Source organism: Rattus norvegicus, chromosome 3 (genome assembly GCF_036323735.1).
Source record: "Rattus norvegicus strain BN/NHsdMcwi chromosome 3, GRCr8, whole genome shotgun sequence".
NCBI classification, from domain to species: Eukaryota; Metazoa; Chordata; class Mammalia; order Rodentia; family Muridae; genus Rattus; species Rattus norvegicus.
Window position 1 is genome coordinate 39,434,066 of NC_086021.1, and position 19,304 is coordinate 39,453,369.

Below are 19,304 nucleotides of genomic sequence, written 5' to 3' on the forward strand. Positions count from 1 at the left end.
TAGGGCCAGAGCCAGAGGCAGCTGACCCTCAAGGCATCAGACTAGTGGAGCAGCCAGGCAGCCAGGTTTTCAGTGTCAGTGTGCAGAAGCATGAAGGAGAATGGAGAATACCTCACCATTGCCCCCATATGGTCTTGAAGGGTCTGCCACCTCCAATGCTGGTATCTGAGATGGGGCTCCTGAGCTTCCCAGCCCTGCCTTCTGGGTGCTGACCTGAGGTCGGGCAGAGGTCAGGGGTGATGGGAGCCATATTAGCCAGTTCTTACTCAGAGCACACGTCTCTGCCCTCCTGTTCTCTTTTTCTACCCCCACTTATCTTTTCAGTGCAGAGATAATTAAAACCAGAAGCACTCAGCACAGATTCCCACCTCACAGAAAACACTGTCCCTGTGCCTGGACCAGATGCCATCCTCCTCCCCTCAGCTTACTTGGTCGAAAGACAGCGCAGTTTGTCCGCCCATCCAGTGAGCACTCCTGCCTCACCCACAGCCTACTGTGGAAGTTCTAAGCATTCCGGTCCATCGACGAGTGTGTGTGTTGGGGGTGAGGTGGGAAGGTCTGGAGCATGGCTTTGGAGCAGTCTCACACAGTCCAAGGCAGGCAGGTTGCCTGTCTCATTGTCTGGTGCAGACAGAACTTTCTCAAGGGATCCTTAGGATTGAATTATTTCTGTTTCTGTTCACCTGTGCGCTGCCCTGGGGACAAGGACAGACCTCAGCTGTGGGCCCTCCCTGTGCTGGTGTGGGAACAGTGCCTGCTGCTTTTGGAGGTTTGTTCCAACGCAGCTTTACCCACCAGGGTCTTTGCTGCTACAGAAGGAGGCCAGGCCCAGGCAGGAGCTGGCCTGGGTTTTAGGTGGGCCATGGAGGAAGAGTTACAGGTTGTTCCCAGGAGTGCCTGGCTCGGGCGCTGGATTAAGACCAGCTGGGTAGGAAGTGGAGCACTGGGCTCTGGGTAGGGGAAGTAACGGGAGGTTCACCTTAGTCATTGCTTGGCCTGAGGCTCTGTAGTCCTGCCTGCCCTGAGTAGAGTTTAAGCAAAGTTCTTTGTCAGATGAAAAGTGTACTGGAGCCCAGCTGGTTCCTAGAGCTTTCTTGAGGGTCAGCCTCACAGCTTTGTGTGTGTGTGTGTGTGAGAGAGAGAGAGAGACAGAGAGACAGAGAGACAGAGAGACAGACAGAGACAGAGACAGAGACAGACAGAGAGAATGAATTAGGGTGGCGATGAGGATGTTGGTGGTGATGGATAGTAGGATAAAGAAGAAGTAAATAGAAGATTCGCCTGTGCCTCTAGCTGACCCTAGGCTAGTCTCCCCACTTCCCTCTATTCTGGTCTTAGCATGAGAGCATGGTTTTGACTATAATTGTTGCTTATTTTTCAAATAAGGTCTCCAATATATCCCAGGGGGCCTCACGTTCTCCATCCTCCTGCCTCTGCCTCCAAGTGCTGGGTTTGCAGGTGTGGTCTTCACGCCTGGCAACACTGGATGATATTCTCTTGGAGAACTTGTGAGGGCAACTCCTCTCTATATTCCCTTGCTCTCAGCTGCACTGGTCCTGGACTCTGCACGGGCAGCTGCATCTGTCTCTGCTGTTCCCACCTCCTCCAACACTGTCCTCTCAGCCTTGTGCTTCATCTCAGTCATATGCTAATCCAAGACTAGAGTTCACATATCTTATTCCCTGTGCCTTTGTGCCTGGCCCACATTTGACCAGGAGCCTGAGAGAATAGACTATCCTACCCCTTCATGTGCCTCTGGTACCTAGGAGAGGGGCTGGTGTGGAGTCAGTGAATGAACAAACAGTTCATCTCATTTTACCCCTGAGATAGACACATGCTCTCTGAATTTTACAGTCCAAGAAACTGATTGGAGAGAAGTGGGTTCACTGGACACAGGAGGGTTGAGCAGAGTGTCCTGCTTTTAAAGCTCATTTTTTAGCCACTAGAAGCCCTTCCTGTCCCCAGCCCCTAGCTGGTCAGACCTGCCTCTTGGACAGAAAGGAATGCAAGGGTCCAGGAAGAGGTGGGCGGAGTTTTACCTTGGGAATGTGAAGATGAGGCCAAGGAGGAAGTGATTCTTAAAAAGGTGGGGTTCTGAGCATGCCAACAGGTTGCATGTTAGGGACTTTATTGAGGCTCAGGACTGAGAACTCAGCAGTGGTCCCTAAAATGTCCCCAAGGTACCAGCTACTCTTTAAAAACAAAACAACAGGAAGCTGTAGCTGTATTGCCCACCCTCCTCAGGCTCCCTGTGCTGGCTCTGGCTCCTGGCACATTTTCTGTTTCCCAGAGGAGCTCAGGCCTAGCCAGGCTTCTCAGGGCAGAGAGTACATGTGTGTGTGTGTGTGTGTGTGTGTGTGTGTGTGTGTGTGTGTGTGTGTGTGTGTCTGGCCTGAGAGAGAGAGAGAGAGAGAGGGAGAGAGGGAGAGAGTCCAGCCTTGCTGTTTGCACTGCCCTCACGTCTTCTTAATCAGTCTATTTCTGGGAGCGATGACTTCATCTCCTATGATTCTCGACACAGACATTGTAAGGCAGCCATGGGAAGACTGGGCCTGGCACCATTCTCCTAATGAACTTGGTTGGGAGAGCAGTTGGTGGTAATACTCTGACTTGCTGCCTCCAAGACACCCTGCTTCCTGGGGTTGTCCTTAGATCTGGCCCACTGACCTGTAGCAGCTAGTCTACCCATCTAGTACTTCCTGTGGGTGCCCTGTGTGTATTCTGTCAGAGCACTGACTGGGAATTGGGCCCAGCCAAGGTTCCTCCTTGCCATAGGTACTTGTGCAGACCCCATCTAGGCTGTGGAAGGCATCAGTGTCAGCCTGGACTTCGCTAGCCATGGAACCCAGAGCCATACCCTAAATAACTGCAAAGAGGGTGAGCTGGGGCTCGCCCTTAAAACCTTCCAGTGATTGGTTTTGTTTCCGAGCAAACTCAAAGCTTTGGAGCATGTAGGCCAGTGTTCTATCACTTAGCCACATTCCCGCTCCTTAAAACCAGTGATTCAAATATGTATGAGCTTCTGTCTGCCTTTATGAAGTAAATGTTTGTTAATGAAATTAATAGTATAAGCAGGATTTGAGGAGGGTGGGCAGGCATAGGGAAGGGTTATTTAAACATACTTCAGACAATACTGGTTCTAGCTGCGGAGAGCACATTTGCATATGTAATGACTGCTAATTATAGGTGGCTCAGCTGCTAACAAGCTTGCCTGGCTGCACTACGTTGCTGTAGTCACCCACTCAGGACTCCGGCGTGCTTTTCACTAAAGATAACACAACAGGAAGAATACTACCTATCGAGTGTTGATCCCTTGCTATGTGCCAGACATCCTACCAAGTGCTTGGCAGGGATCATCTCGTTTAATCTGTGCAACACTCTAGTCCCACAGTCTCATGTGTATAGAGCCTGAGACTGAGGCTGAAGCTGAGAGCTGTGAGGACTCCTGGGCTGGCACAGTTAGGAGCCCGGAGAGTAATGCTGCCTCACAGATTGCCAGTGCTCTGAGGACTCCTTCTTTGAGGACACTTGATCTCTCCTGTCATCTCTAAGCCTTTTCTCTTTCGTGACCCTCTTAGAAGCCCACATTTTGCTAAGGAGGAGGCTGAGATTTGCCTTAGGAGGAAAGTAGGCCCTATATCTTCTAAAGTAAAACCAGGCCAGGCAGATGCCTTCCTCCCTACAGGCTGGAGGTGAGGTGAGGGTGGAGTCAGTCCCTCAGAAGCCCCTCCTAAAGGAGACTGCTTTTAGCTGGAGGAGGAAGAGGAGGAGCTTGCCTCTGAGCTCACTGTAAAGCAGTAAGCCAGTGGGAGGACACTGTCACCGTGTATATTAACTCAACACATGAGGTAATTAAGGTAGAGGAGGCCCACAGTGTCTCATGACCAGCTGTAGCTCACCTGGGTCTCACCTGATGGTGTGGAATGGTGTTAGTTTCCTGGTTTCTTCTTCAGTGGCTCCCAGCAAGCACTTCCACATCCCTGAGCCATTCACTTAATGCATTCTTTTTGGTTGAGAGGTCTGGATTCTCTTGACATAACATTCAACAGCGTTGGGCCTGCATTCCCATGCACCTGACCCTTTCTCCCTGCTGTGTTTCTCCTTATCTATGCTAGTCCTGCTGGAAGGTAGGGAGTGTAGGATTCCCGTTGTTCCAGAGATAAGGAACCCAGCCTCAAAGGCGGCCAACAGGGCTGCCCACAAAGCTGCTGGGGAAGCTGAAATCCATCCTGCTGTCCAGCCCATGTCTCTGCTCCAATTGTCCCCCCAACCCCCACCCGCCCGCCACCAAAGCAAGCAAGCACTTAACCTTTCCCTAGGCTCATGACTCAGAAATAGCCAACAGTGGGGCCAGGAGACAGTTTTGGTCTCCCCTTCTCCATTCCATCCCTCCAAAGCCACTGGGACATGGGGGACCTATTCATTTAAACTCAGTCATTCTCCTGAAGGCAGAATGGAGCTGAATTGGGTCAATGGTGCTATTTGCTGTGCTCAGCTGTTTCCTCTGAAACACCATCACTACCGGGTCTGCTGCTGGCTCCGTGCCACCAGGCTTGCTGATTGTGGCTCCATAACTTTGGCCATCCTCAGTAAGCCTGACTCTGGCAGAGAGAGATATGTAAATCCACTGACCGAGTGTCATTCAGGTTCCCAAACCATATGACCTTCACCTCCAGGACACAGGTGCCCTGCTGCCAGTGGCAGTTTGTGCAGATGGGGACACTAAAGCTTAGTACTCTCTGGGTACAGTCAGACATAGGTGGTCCTGCCAGCCTCACTCAGGGCACCTACCTCATGGGACTGGGGTGCCCTGGTGTAAACAGGACATGGCTTGTCAGTGGCCAGCCTTGGGCTAATTGACTGGGATTGAGTGTCCTGTGTACTAGGAACAGTTTGGAAGGAGTCTTAGGACTCGGGTGAGCTGGGCCACCCACTCCCATGTAACCTATCCTAGTTCCCTGCTCCCAGCACTACAGTGTCCCTGTACTTTTTTTTGATAGTCTTTTTGGTGTCAGACCCACACTGGAATCTGACGCAGCCTCTTTGGGGACCATAACTTGTTATGTTGTTTTAGTCGGCACCAATTTGGTGTACCTTTGCAGAAACTAAGCTGCTGGTTTCCTAAGGGCAGGGGCAGATGGCTCCTTCATGCTTGGGACCCTAGCTAGGTACCTTGGCAGGTTGTTTGTCTGATGGATCTGTGCACTCATCTATAAAGGGGGGCTGTGCATGGGATGGGTGACAGGTGCTCATACCTCTCTGATGTGTGTCCTGCTTAAGTGGTCAGTGGCAGCTAACAGCAGCACTGTGCATGGTGCCTGTTGCACAGGCTCACAAAGCTCTAGGAAAAAGGCAGGTCCCAGGCTGCCTTTCCACCTCCTGAAGAAGGGCCTGGTGGAGTCCTGGGAGAGACGGTTGCACAGTAACTTTGGCTCCATGTAGCAACAAGGGGAGCTGGTGGCTGTGGCCCTGCCCTCTTCTGTTTGCCACAGAGCACAGAACTGCTCTGGTTTAGCTCTGACTGACCAGGAGCAGGGCACTGTCTTTTATGGACCCAGCAGTGGTGTCAGGGTGAGTGACTTTTTTATGGCAGCCACCAGACCTGAGAAGAGAGTAGTGGGATTACCCCATGGCACCCCAATGGTATTGTTTGTTACTAGAGCTCCCAGGGTTGGGGACAAGGACACAGCCTAAGGGATTTGACTTTTAAGAGGCATTTTGAACTTGGACATGTAGTGATATAAAGTGATGTTTGGGACCCACAGTAGTGGGGTTAGGGACAGGATTTGGGGGCTGGTAACAGCTGACTTAGGGATACAAATGAGGCACTAGTCAGACTCACGGATGGGGGACCTCGAGCACCGCCTGGCACTCACATAGTCATCAGGAATAGATTGTGCCCACCCTGTCCTTTGCCTTGTGGTAACATCCAGTTCTTGGCTCAACATGCATTGCTGCCCAGCTCTTGGCAATGTGACAGCCAAGGAAGGGAAATACTGACCATGTCTCATTGCTTGTTCAAGTAAATTTACTCTGTATTTTCAGAGAGGTGTCACATAGGTGGGAATTTACTCCCACAAAAGGTTTTAATGGAAACATTACATTTAGCGAGCCAACATGTGTTAAAATCTCAGTGGAGGAAAAAGTTCCAGGCTTCTATGCCAGCCACAGTAATCACCACAGAGCCCTGTCTGGAGGTCTGGCAGATGAGGGATGCATCCAGGCTGGTGGGGGCAGAGGCAGCAGCCAGAGGCTATGAGCTCTCTGAGCTTATCTGGAGGAGGTGGGGCTTCTCAGCAGGTGGAGAAGAGTAATAGAAGTCAGGGTGTTCCTTAAGCTCCCATAAGGTAAGGGAATCTAAAGACAGACAGACCATGGGCCCTGGGGTAAGGAGTGCTGGGGAACCCAGAACTCCAGCTCCCATTAGTAATTACCTGTGTGACCTTGGGGATCAGCCCTGTGCCCTCTGCTTCAGCTTCAGTTCAGGCAGATGTTGTGTGGGTGCCCATGCTCACAGCCCGTGGAGGTGTAAGGAGATAATGTATGTAAAATACCTTGCTCTGGGCTTGGCACTGAGTAGGTGCCAGGACACATTTGTGTTTTGTTGGTGATGATAAAGCCGCACATGCATGGATGTGCTCACATAAATTAACAGCTGGGCTGTGTGGAAACTGCTTCCTAGAGTTGGCCCTCAGTCTAGCATCCAGCTTGCATCCTTCCAGTAGCCAAGTGTAGACAGAAAGTGTTTTAAGAGGTCCTTATCCAGGAACAGCCGAGCCTGCTGATTCCTCTGCAGGGGTTCCTCATTGTTGCTGTCCTGCATGACTTACAGATTCATCCTGAAGTGGTCCCCAGGTTGTGGCAGCGTCTCCCAGAAGGAGTTTCTGTCCTTAGAGAGCAGTTTGTGGGGAGAAGAGCAGAATAGGTAACTGGACTGCTTACTGTTGTTGTTGCTGTGACCAAATGCATGGAATAGCAGAGGAAGGGGTCATGTTCTTGGGTATTGGCCCCCTGAATCTTGACAAGATCAGTTTAGGGATAGAGTCAGGCAGGGGAATGCTGTCCGCTTCATGGCCAGATAGAAAGCAGAGGGAGGGCAGGTGCAGAGCTACCAGGCTGCCAGTGGGACGATTTCCTCTCCCTCTGTGCCTCCTTGGAAATACCCACCTACCCACAGGCGTGCCTCCTCACCAGTCTAATCTACTCATGGTGACAGTGAGAATAAGGCAGGGATGTGCAGGCAAGGCCTCCAAGTGTCTTCACTTCTGCCTCACAAGGAAAGGGAGTTCTTGCGGGTGCTATCCAGTCCTACAGAGAGCCTTACCTGCTTGGTAAGGCCACCTTCAGATGATGCCAGGGCCTCGATCCCAGTGAGAAGACGGGCCTGAAGGGTGTGGAGGGTGTTTGTTGTGTATTATGGAGTCCTTAGCCTTGAACCAGAGATGGATAGACGACCCCCCCAACCCCCACCCCCCCAGTGAGGACCTGGAGATCAAGAAGTAACATGCAGGCCCATAAGAACCCAAGGTAAGGGGGAGGGGATCGGCATATTCTTGGGGCTGGGGGTTGGGGTGGGGGAAATGGGGAAGATTTATCTTAAATGGGAGGATCCGAACTGGCCTCTGAAAGGTAGAATAACCAGTCAGGAGGCTGTGGCTATAAGGAAGGGAAGAGTCTTGAACTGCTAACCTTGGTTATGAAGGTGAGGCATGAGCTGAGGTAGATGGGGCCTTTTCAGGAAGACTGGGCACTCAGGACTGTTTGTTTTAAGGCCGTGTGCACCTCCAGTTTGGGTTGAGAGGGTGTGGAAGATCCAGCTTCTTCAAGGCCAGATAGCTGTTGAGTATGGGAACCCAACTTAGGACATAGTCCAGCCTCTGTTTTTGTTAGCTGTGACCCCTTCCTGTGGCTGCGTCACACAGAGCAAACAGTCCTGCCCGAGGGCCCTGCTTACCACAAGGAGATAGTAGAGCCGGGGAGGCACACGTGGCACCGTGCGTTCACAGTGTCCACAGTAAGCCATGCTTGCGAGCCTGGGGTAGTGGCATTTTGAATTTGAGGCCAGCTTGGACTACAGATTGAGGTCTTGTCTCAGAACAAAAATATTAAGTCCACTGTCAGGAAATGGCTTCCTGCCTGGAAGAAATCTAGGAGGCTTCCAGTTGGAGGAATATTTGAATGAGGCACATCTGCTGTCAGTTGGAGTGGGAAGTGGCTCTCAGCCATGTGGGAAGTGGCTGTCTTGCCTGTCTGTTACATGCAGGACCATAAAGCTGGCGGTAGAAGGCCCGGCTTGGAGCCACACCATGCTGCTTAGAGGATGGACTCATGGGCTCTGTTTGCTCATTTCCTGTTGGCTTGGCCACTGTGAAACCAGGGGCCCTTTTCTGGTCTCATGTTCTCTGTGAGTAATTTATCACCTCTCCCCTCTAGGAAATGTTACCGAGACTTGGAAACTAGGAGAGCAAACCTAGGCCACAGAGGAAGGCCGCAGCCGGACAGGAAGGAGCCTTCCTTCAGTGTGCTCTGGGGGATGGGCAGGTGCATGTGTGGCCAGTTGGGGTGCTGTTGGGTCAGCATGTCCAGAACACGGCCAGATCTGGGGACCAGATGGAGTAAGGGCCCAAGTACAGCCTCTTCAACAGGCCTGCGCACGGTAGGTGCTGAACACAGTCCAGGCAGACCCTAACTGCCAGGGATGCAACTGGGACTGTGTTGATTACAGGAGACCATGGCCTGGGCAAGGATCTTCCCCATTTCAACTTCATTTTTGTCTCTGTTTTTTTTCGGGGACTTGAAGTTCTTGACGTCATGAGCTGTAAGCATAAGCTAGAGGAAGCTCTGGGCGAGCCTTCCTACCTGGTGGCTCTGAGGGAAAGAGGGTTGACTTATTGGTGTCAGAGGTTTGTTTAGCAGGTGGAGCCTGGTTCTGTGGCTTGCCTTTGAGGTATGGGAAAGGGTCATCCAGGCAAAATTGTCTGCTTACTAAGGGTACCTTCCCAGAGCTAGCTGTGTTGTGAGGACTGGGTATTGTATGACCTAATGGCCTAAGGACACATCTCCAAATGGTGGCAGTTGGGCTCCAGCTTCCAGCTTGTCTACCTCTTTTTGACTCTCCTTGCCCTGTTGGCCCAGCCAGATACTTTCTGCAATAGAGAAACCACCCCAAAGGAAGAATTTGCATCTAAGACAGTTGTCTGGGGCTCAGCAGCCTTCTCAGCTGGAGGGCTCCTGACTATGCCCACTGTGTGTGTGGGGAGTGCGGAGTGGGGGGGCGCTAAGTCTCCCCTCTATACTTCTGACCTATGACTATGGACCCCAACCACCACCCCTCCCCCCAGTCCTTCTCCAAACCTTCAGATTGCTTTGTAAAAAATTGGTTTCTGACTGGGAGCAGTGGTGTTGCTAAGAGGGAGGGTGTTTGCCCTAGCTGTGCTGGCTGAGCCCAGGATGGGCCTGTGTCTGTCTCACCTCCCTCTGCAGTGTCAAACTATGGTTTTGGAGCTCAGTAGTAGTTGAAGGTGCTGTTGGGATGGACGGGAGCCTGGGGGAGTTTGCAAGGCCATGTGGGGACCAAGCCCCAGTTCCCTGGCCGCCCGCCCGTTTCATCCAAATTGTCTCCCATTCACACAGCCTCATCTCTCCCTGCTAGGCCTGCTCTGGAGGGCAGCCACATGTCTCAAGCCAGTTGCAACTGAAGACAGCTGACCTGGGAGGAGAGGGGAGAGGCCCACTCCAGGCTTGGAAGAAGAGAAGGCGGGAACTGCTACTTCTGGCCTGGAGAGAGTTCCCGGGAGCAGTACAGACTGGTGGAAGTTGGACTGCCTGAGGGTGGGGTGAGAGAAGACAGGTCTAGGAATTCCCTCAAATCTCTGATTGCTCCAACTCCTTCTTAATCTAGCTCTGGCTGGTCAGTCTCAGGCCAGATAGGAAAATACAGTAATAGATTCCAAATGCCTATCATGCTTCTGCTTTTTGGCAGCTGCCCAGCAAGGTGTTCTGGGCTTACTGGCCTGGACTGGTAAGGTTCTTGAGGGGGGGTGGGTGGTGGAGGGACTATAGCAAAAAAAAAAAAAAAAAAAAAAAAAAAAGCAGGATGACCTCAGATCCCTGCTATGAAGAAAATGAAGCAAGGTGATAATTGACGTGGGGGAGGAGGGTGGGAGAACCCTCCCCTCCCAAGACTGATCTTTTGATCTGACACCAGCATCCAACTGGAGCTGCCCGGCATTGGCTAGCACAAAGGCCCAGGGGCGGGACTCCAGAGGGCAGAGCCAGCACTTCAGGGGAGGTGCTAATGGGACTTCTGGGCCAACTTTCCAGCTTCCTGGAGTTGCTCCTGCTAGTCCGGCACTCAGCACCAGCCCTGGAAGGTCCCTGCTGCTACCTAGGAGAAACTGTTTACTTTCAAGAGCACTTCTGACTTCTTGGACTGGAGGCTACTGTATGGAAGACTGTAATTTTCCTTGTTCTCTGGGGAATCCGGAAATCACTAGATGTTGTCGCCTCTGTGTGTTTAAGACATTTTGAGAGTTTCAACGTGGTGGACACGGACACAATGTGTGCTCTGTGGTAAGAGGGAACCCTTTGGGTTCACCTCTTAAATGTCCACACTGGCCACTTGGGTCTATACCACCCTTGGGAATGGGCCTCTGCGGCCTTGGACTCCTCGGTGACAACCTTGGCAAGATCCTGTGCTGGTCTGGAGATGCCACTCTCTGGAAGCCCAGCCATCCTCAGAAGCCTCATCTGGCTCCTGGGCCTCAGATGCCCAGGTCGGCAGAGAGGCCTACACTCCTACCATTGCCAAGGTCTGTGACTGGATGTGCAGAGAAGGAGGAAGAGGGCAGGGCTGGAGGCTGAGGGCTAGTTATCCTTGGAGGTGTGGCTGTAGGAGGAATGGTCGGCAGGTACTGTAAAGGTGAACTGAGACCTAATCCAGATCTCTCCACATACTGCCTGCTTCTGACAGAGAGCTCTGGAGAATAGGCATGGGGCTGGGGTTCCTGGGTAGATGATTCTCGTGCCTTAGGAGTCAAGCCCTGCCCTTGGGGAACAAGGACAGGAAAACCAGCAGGTGAAGCTTGGGGGCACCTGCGAGTTGGCTGCCCCATGCCCTGGCTCTTGATCCTGGCCCAGATAAGCTGCAGGTCAGGAAGGCAACCTCTGAAAAGGGGGTTTTGACCAGCTTCTTCCAAGGCTACATACTACCCCAGCCCCTCTGGCTCTCCCTGCCACAGTGTCTTGGAGGCAGATTTAAAAGTCTCTTGTGGTCACTGTTGGAGGAGAGAAGCTTTACTTGTGAAACTTGTTCTGATGCAAACACTAACAAGAAGTTAAAGGGTTTTCAGAGCAGAGACTCTCCTTTTCTGTAGGTTGAGAGTTAGGACTGACTTTCTCTGAGCACTCTGGCCCTTTCTCCAGCAGCTAGATGGAGCTGCCACATGTGCATCTCATCCCCCGGGAACTGAGCCCCAAGACCTCTGCAGCTCTGAAGTGTGCCGTCTCATCTGAGGGTGGGGTGGGCTCTGGAGTTCTTGGCTTTCCGAGTTTGGTTCCTTGGCTACTCTGGTAATTGATTTGCATATGGTGGTTCGTAAATCGAGTTTACATCATATTAAACACTCTCTTAGGACAGATACGACAGCCATGGCCCATGGCCACACAACTTCCCTTATAGAAGACATAGGTAAAAATAAGTAAGCCACACCTGGCTGCAAGCCCAGGACTGCCTTTGTTTAGCACCTGTGCCTAACCCAGGACCTGACACACAGTTGAGACCTAGTAAATACTTGTTGGCTGAATGAATGCACAAGCTGTTCTGAAACAAGCCAGGGCTTTGCTGAGGAATGACGGAGGCAGGGCAGGACCTGGCCTGGCTAAAAAGTCCAGGAAGGGAGGGTGAATCCAACAGGACAAGAACAGTCTATTTTGAAAGTGAGGTAGAGTAACTCTTATCGCAGGTACAGCATCCCCAAGACAGGTAAGGACACCAAGGCCAGCCCAGACACATGCTATTAAAAAGTAAAAGGGTTTTAGAGCAGACTTCTGGCCCTCCCAGTTGGGGGAGGGGGTCAGAGATTGCCTAGTCCTACTGCAGTTACCCAGGAGTCACCAGATCTCTGTTATTGTTTTAGTTGGATTTTACTTAATGTGTGTGAGTGTTTTAGCACATGGTTTATGAAAGTGAATGTCTGTGCACCACGTGCCTGGTGTACACAGTGGTCAGATACCTTGGAACTGTAAAAACAGATGGTTGTGAGCCACCATGTGGGTGCTCGGCGTCGAACCTGGGTCCTGTGTAAGAACGCTGGACCACTGAGCTTGTAACCACTAAGCCAACCAGCTCTCTAGCCCCCACTGGAAGGTTTTGTTATTGTTTTGGTTTTTGTCTTCCTAGTGAGCTTTCTGACTTCCTTGTGGAGTAGGGGAGTCTAGTACAGAGAGGCTACTGGCCCTCTGGGCTCCTATAGGAGAGGAAGGGTTGGGGAAAGGGGCCTCAGGCCTAAAAAGGCCTGAGGTTCTCTGGGGTATGAAAATATTCCTCCTACTTGAGATAGGAGTCGGGAGGATGTGGTGCGGAGTTGGAGTTCGGAGCACACTGGAGTATTTAAAACTCCATGTGGATGACATCACCACAGGGAAGCATCTTGCTTCCAAACCCAGAGCCCTGAAGAGACTGGAGGACAGTTAGGACAAAGGACCTGTGAAGAATGAGGAGTCCCTGGTGTGGGTAAGGGCCTGGGTCTCGGGGTGGTGTTGACTATGGCAACCCAAAGACTGTTGGTCAGAAGCCGGAAGCAGGAAGAGGGGAAGCCTGGTGGCTAGGGGAAGTCTCAAATGATTCCTACCTGTGTACTTCAGGTGACCTAGAGGTCTGACCTTGGTAGACCATCCAGAGAAGTGGTGTCCCTATCCCCCAAATGTCAACAACCTCCCCTCACTGCCGCTTCTCTAGCTATAAGGACCCTGCTGCCCCTGCCCCTGCCCCTGCCCCCATTCTTTACTTCCGTGCTTTCCCCTGCCTGGATCCAGGTCCATCTGGGCCTTCTGGGTCTGTGGCCTCTCAGGGGTCTTTCTCCAAGAGATGTAGACTTCTTTTCCCTAGGAGTGTCCAGCTGAACGTGGGGTCTTCACAGGCTCTGGTTGCCAGCGCCTTTACCTCTGTCTCAAGGCCTTGCTGGTTCTGGGGAGACTTTAGAATGTGTTTGGTTGTGCACGGTGAGGGACAGCCAGTAGCCTAGTGGGCAACAGGCTGTGGCAGGTTCTCCATGCCTGTTGAGACATCTTGAGTATTTGGGGATCCTATCTGCTTGGTTAGTGCTTTTTGGCATTTGCCTTTCCATTGCTTTCACTGTGCTGTCCAGGTGAGGCTGTATTAATCTTATACATGAGGAAACTGAGGCACTGGAACGTGAAGGGCTTGCCGTTACTAAGTAAGAAACATGGCAAGAATTGTGGCTGAGGCATAAAGGCCCCAGTCAAGTGCTATGTCTCCTGCTATATTTCAGGAGTCAGACATAAGACTGTCCAGGCAGGAACTGTCCAGACTGTCCAGACTGGAGGCCTTCCTGCTACCATGGACCTGCCCTACATGAAAATCAGAGGCATCAGGCTCCAAGGAGCTGTAGACCTCCAGCTCAGCAGGCAGTCGGGTGTTTGTGTTGAAGGGACCTCTGGCTGTGAGGGAGGCTCTATGCCCCACAGCTGTAGGTTGTTCCTGAGCTTAAGCAGCATTTTATATGTACTAACTAGTTAATCTAAGACCAAAAGCCAGGCATGAGATAGGCTCCACCTGGGGAGTTGAAGTCCTGTGCTGCCCCAGCCCCCAAAACTCCCAGGCTTAGGGCTCCTTCTTTCCCTCTGCCTACTCAGTGGGCCTCAGTTGGGCTGGACACCAAGCAGGCTTCTTCAAAGGATTTGGCTCCCATCCTTCCTCAGACCTTACTCTCTCCAGGGAAAGGCATCCTAGTCATCCTGCAAGGGATCCCTGAAAAATCTTTTCCCAGAGGGGAAAAAAAGACTTGCCCTGATGACTAACTACCCTGGAAGCTTGTCCCTGATTTGCGCCTCCCAGCATGCCCACCTCTTTGAGCCAGGCTGGAGACCAGCCTTTGCTAGGTGTTCACTGAATGCCAGGCATGTTCTGTGTCCTGGGAAGCAAATGCTGATTTGAAACAGTCCATTTTACAAAGGAGGAAACTGAGGGAGACTCAGAGATGTGTCGGCCTGTTTAAGAGTACGTGGGAGCAAGCGGTACAGCTCAGGTTTGAGTGCAGACAGCTGCAGACCCTCAGGCTTACTTCCAGATTCTACGAAGAGTGAAGTTAGGTCCTCAGGACTGAGCCCTGTGTGGTGTTGGGCCGAGGCTTCCACCTGGCCAAGGTGAGGCATGCAGCAGCCACTAAACCCAGACACTCAGGGCCAGACAGTCCAACATCTTTCCCTCCCTCTTCCCTTGCTCAAGCTTGGGGGATGCAGAAGAACCCCCGTTCTGTGGCTCCCCTCCATCCCTATGAGCATACTCTGTGTCTGAGTCTTGGCGCTCTCCTCTTGCTCTATCCACACAACGTGTTTGTGGAGTAACTGGGGGGTCTGTGAGAGTGTCATGCATCTGCAGAGCCTGCACCCATCCTCTTCCCCTTCATGACTCCTGGCATTCACCTCCTTTGGGGTCTAGGGTAAGGTAGAGGATGTGACAGAAGAGACTTGAGGGTTGTATGGCTCAGCCTGAAAGCCCAGTGGCCAGGCACTGTAGAAACACGATTGGTGCCATCTTGTCTTAGTGGAAGAGAAAGATATTGAAGAATGTGAATCTTGTGGGACCTAAGGCTGGGGCAAGAGAAAGTTGGTCTTTTGGAAGGGAGCTGCTACTGCAGGGGTGGGGGGTCCTCAGCTGACACGGGCCTGTGAGCAGAATTGTGCTGTGGAATCCTGGAGAAGCTGTCTTTCTCTTGACCTCAGCTTGTCCATTTGGGAGTTGGATGCTGGTGCTGCCGTCCTGGGGAGTAAAGCAGGCAGTGCTCGGAGTGCTAAGTCTTGGCCCTGGTAAGCCATGATTTTCCAGAACTGGCAGTGTTCCCCCCCCATTTATAGTCTCTACATGAGAATTAGTTTTACTGTTTCTGTTTCACATGCTTTGGAACCTTTAAGTGAAATTCAGATTTTGACTCTTAGAAACTTTGCCTGAAGTCTCTGTTAGAAGCCGAAGGCCCATAATCTGATGATGACTCATGGGCTGTTTCACTTTTCCTGCTTCCTGTAAAGAAAAAGGGATCTGTAGCTTTAAGGTCTCACAGACTTGGGACACTGGCCCTTTAAGAGAACATTACAGAGAGTTGGAACATTGCTTTTTGTTTAACTAGCTAGCCATGGTTGGTCCCAGTGGGTAGGACCAGAGTGCTGTGTCTAGAAATACAGCACAGAGCTGGACTGAGTTTGACGGGAAACAGCCAGTGGCTAGGTGGCTAGGCTAGCCTCTGTCCCCAGCCTGGTGAAACCAGCAGCTCTGTTCAGGCATGGTGAGTGGCCTTGGTAGAGGCTGAGCAGAAGGGGGCCAGTTAATCCTCCTGGGCCCAGGGAGGGGCTGCTACCAGTACTAGATGGAGTGGTTGTCACAGGTGCCCGGCCTGCGAGGGACTCACGTTTCCAGTAATGGCAGCTCTACCCAGATAGTCACTACCAGCACGGAACTTGGAAGCAGTTGGATAGGTCTGGCTCAAGCAGGAGACCAGCAAGTGGGGGGAATGGTGATGCTGCCACCACTGCTGCTGCTGTTAGTTCAGTGATGAGGGTGGCAGTGCTGCTCTCTGCAGGCCCCATGGCCTGTGAACAGGGGAAGCAGGAACTGCTTGCAGCATTCTGCTCTCTGGAGTCTGGCCTTTGCTCTGGTTGTCCAGCTGGGCTGGGTGGAGCTGCGCTTGGGCCTTACCGCCTCCCCTCCAGCAGACTTGTGGTTGCTCACCTCCCTTCTGCCTGACTCCTGTGCTGTCTGGTGCTAAGAGTGTTGGCTACAGCTGGAGAGGTTGTCAGAAACCAGGTCTGTTGCTGTGGTAGTCTTCAGGGGGAGCCTTCTTGGTTCTTACTTGTTACTGTACTAGGGGCAGGTAAGACAGCCTGCAAGATGCCTTCACCATGTTCCAGACAGGATCACCAGGTGACAGGCCAGGGCCCTGCTATTACCTGAAGTTCCTATAGTTACTTGACAGTTGGTACATTTCAGTACACGGTTTCTGTAGGGTTGGTGAACCCGATGCATCAGCAGACAAGCAGAGAAGAGTTTGGGATTGGAGCTCTTATACCCAAGCCTCCCCTGCCCCGGTGGTGCCTATGAACTGTGACATTGGCTAAAGTCAGTTTTCAGTGTGAATTGGAGAGGCCTATGGAAATGGTAGGATCTATGTTTGATTCTTTCTTTCTTTCTTTCTTTCTTTCTTTCTTTCTTTCTTTCTTTCTTTCTTTCTTCCTTCCTTCCTTCCTTCCTTCCTCCCTCCCTCCCTCCCTCCCTCCCTCCCTCCCCCTCTCTCTCTTTCTTTCTTTCTTCATTTTTTTTTCTTTCTTTTTACAAAAGCATCTTGCTCTGTAGCCTATAATTCTAGGCTAGTCTGAAACTTAATTCTCCTGCTTCAGCCTTCTGAGTGCTAGGATTACAAGTGTGTGCCACTGTGCTGGACGAGTGACCACTGAACAGGGCTCAGACAGGAAATGAGCAGGCCTACCAGGAGTGGCTCACCATGAGCAAAGGTGAACTGCCCCATAGAGTGGTTACTGGAAGGGTTGAGCTGGCCCAGTTCCTGGCCTGGTGCACACACACCTGCTTTAAGGGGGTCGGTTTGATCTGCTGGGATTCCTTGGACCAGATGGCAAAATGACCATGCGAGTGTATCCAGCCCCTAGTGTGGGAAAAAGAGGGACTGTGATGGCCATCTCCAGTCCTCTGTTTCCTTAACCATAGTCAGGTACATCAGAATCAAAAGGGATGTGAAGCCAGTGGTTGGTGTACTACCTAAGTGTGTGGCTTAGCAACAGATGGCTACGTGGGGACTTGAGAGCACCCCCTGCTTTTCTTTGACATGTTTTTTCTCCTGAGATTCTAGCCTTGCTTGTAGTGTAGGAGCATGGCTTGCTGGTAGCTGTCCTCTTACTGATTTGCTACTCATGATGCTCCTGGCTGCCTCCTGCTGTTGTAGTTTGAGGCCTGGTAGCTCTGTTGCTCTCTGGAGGTCGGCAGGCTCAAGGATGATATAAAAGGGAGGCATTCAGCTATTATATTCTTGCTCAGAAAGGGTAGGTACCAATGCAGTGTAACCACAGGGTAGCCCATTTGATAGGTGATAAGGCTGGCCCACATTTCCTTTAGTCCGCTCCTTCCCCACTGTGTCTGCTGCTTCTGTCTCCTAGAGGGTGCTGACATGGAACTTGTGTGGCCAAAAAGCCGTCCATCCCTGGTGGTGGCTATACTGCTTAGAGCTGGCAGCTCAGTGTACGTGCTTATTCAACATGTGTCCTCCATAAATAGAAATCTTCGGGGCTGGAGAGGTGGCTCAGCAGTTAAGAACACTGACTGTTCTTCCAGAGGTCCTGAGTTCAAATCCCAGCAACCACATAGTGGCTCACAACCATCTGTAATGGGATCTGATGGCCTCTTCTGGTGTGTCTGAAGACAGCTACAGTGTACTTATAAATAAATAAATTAAAAAAAAAAAGAAATCTTCAAGTGTCTATCCAAAGTGACCTGTCCTTTTGATCCTATTTGGATGAGGGGTGCCGCTGTCTGGAATCGTTTGTCAGAGAATGTTTTTTTGGGAGCCTTGCTGTAGAAACAGGGAGGATAGATCTGGACCAAGTAGAGAAAGGCCTTTAGGAATGTCAGTGGACCAGGGAGAAACCAGGAGCAGCAGAGAAGTTGACAGGGAGGCCTAGAATAAGGCAGGGCATGGAGGCCACCAGGGCTGACTACAGGCCTGCAGGCCTACAACACGCTGTTGGGTAATTTGTTCAGCAACAACAGGGCCCAAACGGCAAGCAACACTTGGCTTACTAGTTTGGCTCATGTCACGGCATTTTGCTTATTGGTTTTTGTTGTTGAACTTTCTATGTGGTAGAGCCTGTCCTTGGGCTCTTGGTCCTGCCTCTGCCTTCCAGGTTCTAGGATTGCATGTGCATCCATGCCCGAGTCTGATCTGCATGAGATCAGTACATTTAACTAGGTATCAAAAGAATGGCCTAATGGGTTGGAGAGGACAACAGTCCTCAGGTTAACTGTCACTCTGATGCAAACAGCCAACCGCATGGAGTGGCACCTGGGTCTTAGGTAGAGAAGATGAGGCTGTGTGCATTCCCATTTTCCATCATAAGGAAGGACGGCCTCCCAGAGGTGAAGGCCTGTAGACTGGGTTAGTCAAGGTAAGCTGCTTTCTATGGGATGGGAACACTCCCCTTTTAGCTGAGTCTTGATTTTTATTTTATGATCATTCTCTACAAGCATTCTTATTTCCAAGGCCATGGAGGCTGCTCTGGGAAGTATTTGTGGCAGGGTTGGGAGGCAATCAGTAACTATCCCACACCAGACTAAAGGGACACCTAGGTATGTCCCTGGGCATACCTGTGGTCCACTGAGCCCACTTACAGAGTCAAGAACACCTTGGCAAGGGCCTTGAAATGTCCCTAGACAGTCCAAGGAGATGATGGTGTCACGGCAGGATGACACGCTGAGGTGGCTGGGGTCAAGCTCTAGGTGTCCACTGTGCCATGCAGGGATATTGGACTCTGCCTGGGGATAGAGGTGGAGACACTTTCCCTAGGGAGACGAGGCAGGGTGAGAGCTTGGAAATGTCCTACTCCTGGTCTTTCTGGAGTTTCTCCTGGGAACCAGGCGGGGTGAAGAGCTTAGGTAGCCGGGGCCTTTGGGCCTCAACTCTCTTTGGAATCACTCTTCTCATCATGTTTGGTGAGTGTTCTTGGGTTCTCTTTTAAAATTCAGGGCACTTCGCTGTTCCACTGAGGTTTATGAATGTTTAAAAACTGCTTTGTGGTCCCCACAGTAATTTGACAAGTTTGACAGCTGTTGATTAAAAAACCAAAATTATTCAGGCTGCAGGGTGATGGGGAGATCAGATGGAACGGTTTCTGCTTTTGCCCCATCCCTGGGACTCAAGTACGCTGTGAAGGCGAATGTGATCTCAGAGGTCTGCAGCCTCTGTTGGGTATGCTGGGTCCTGGGAAGGGTAGGCCGGCTTTCTGAGAGCTACCTTCTGTACAGGAATGAGATCAACACTGGCCTCAGTCGCCGCCAGGCAGCAGGG

At 51.5% G+C, this 19,304-nt stretch overlaps 1 protein-coding gene across 13 annotated transcripts in view; it reads left to right on the top strand.

Annotated features, from left to right (window-relative positions):
• The window catches only part of Dab2ip (DAB2 interacting protein), a 170,986-nt gene that overhangs the window by 121,321 nt on the left and 30,361 nt on the right, over positions 1-19,304 (top strand). Inside the window, exon 1 of one of the 13 annotated variants that reach the window (XM_039104222.2) lies at positions 10,099-10,811. The exons of 11 other annotated variants lie outside the window; for them this stretch is intronic. In XM_039104222.2, the coding sequence (XP_038960150.1) occupies positions 10,645-10,811 (167 nt within the window). In that variant the 5' untranslated portion in view covers positions 10,099-10,644. Of the gene's footprint in view, positions 1-10,098; positions 10,812-10,845; positions 15,522-19,304 lie in introns of those variants that run through there. One more of the 13 variants, XM_063283054.1, reaches the window with a different exon arrangement.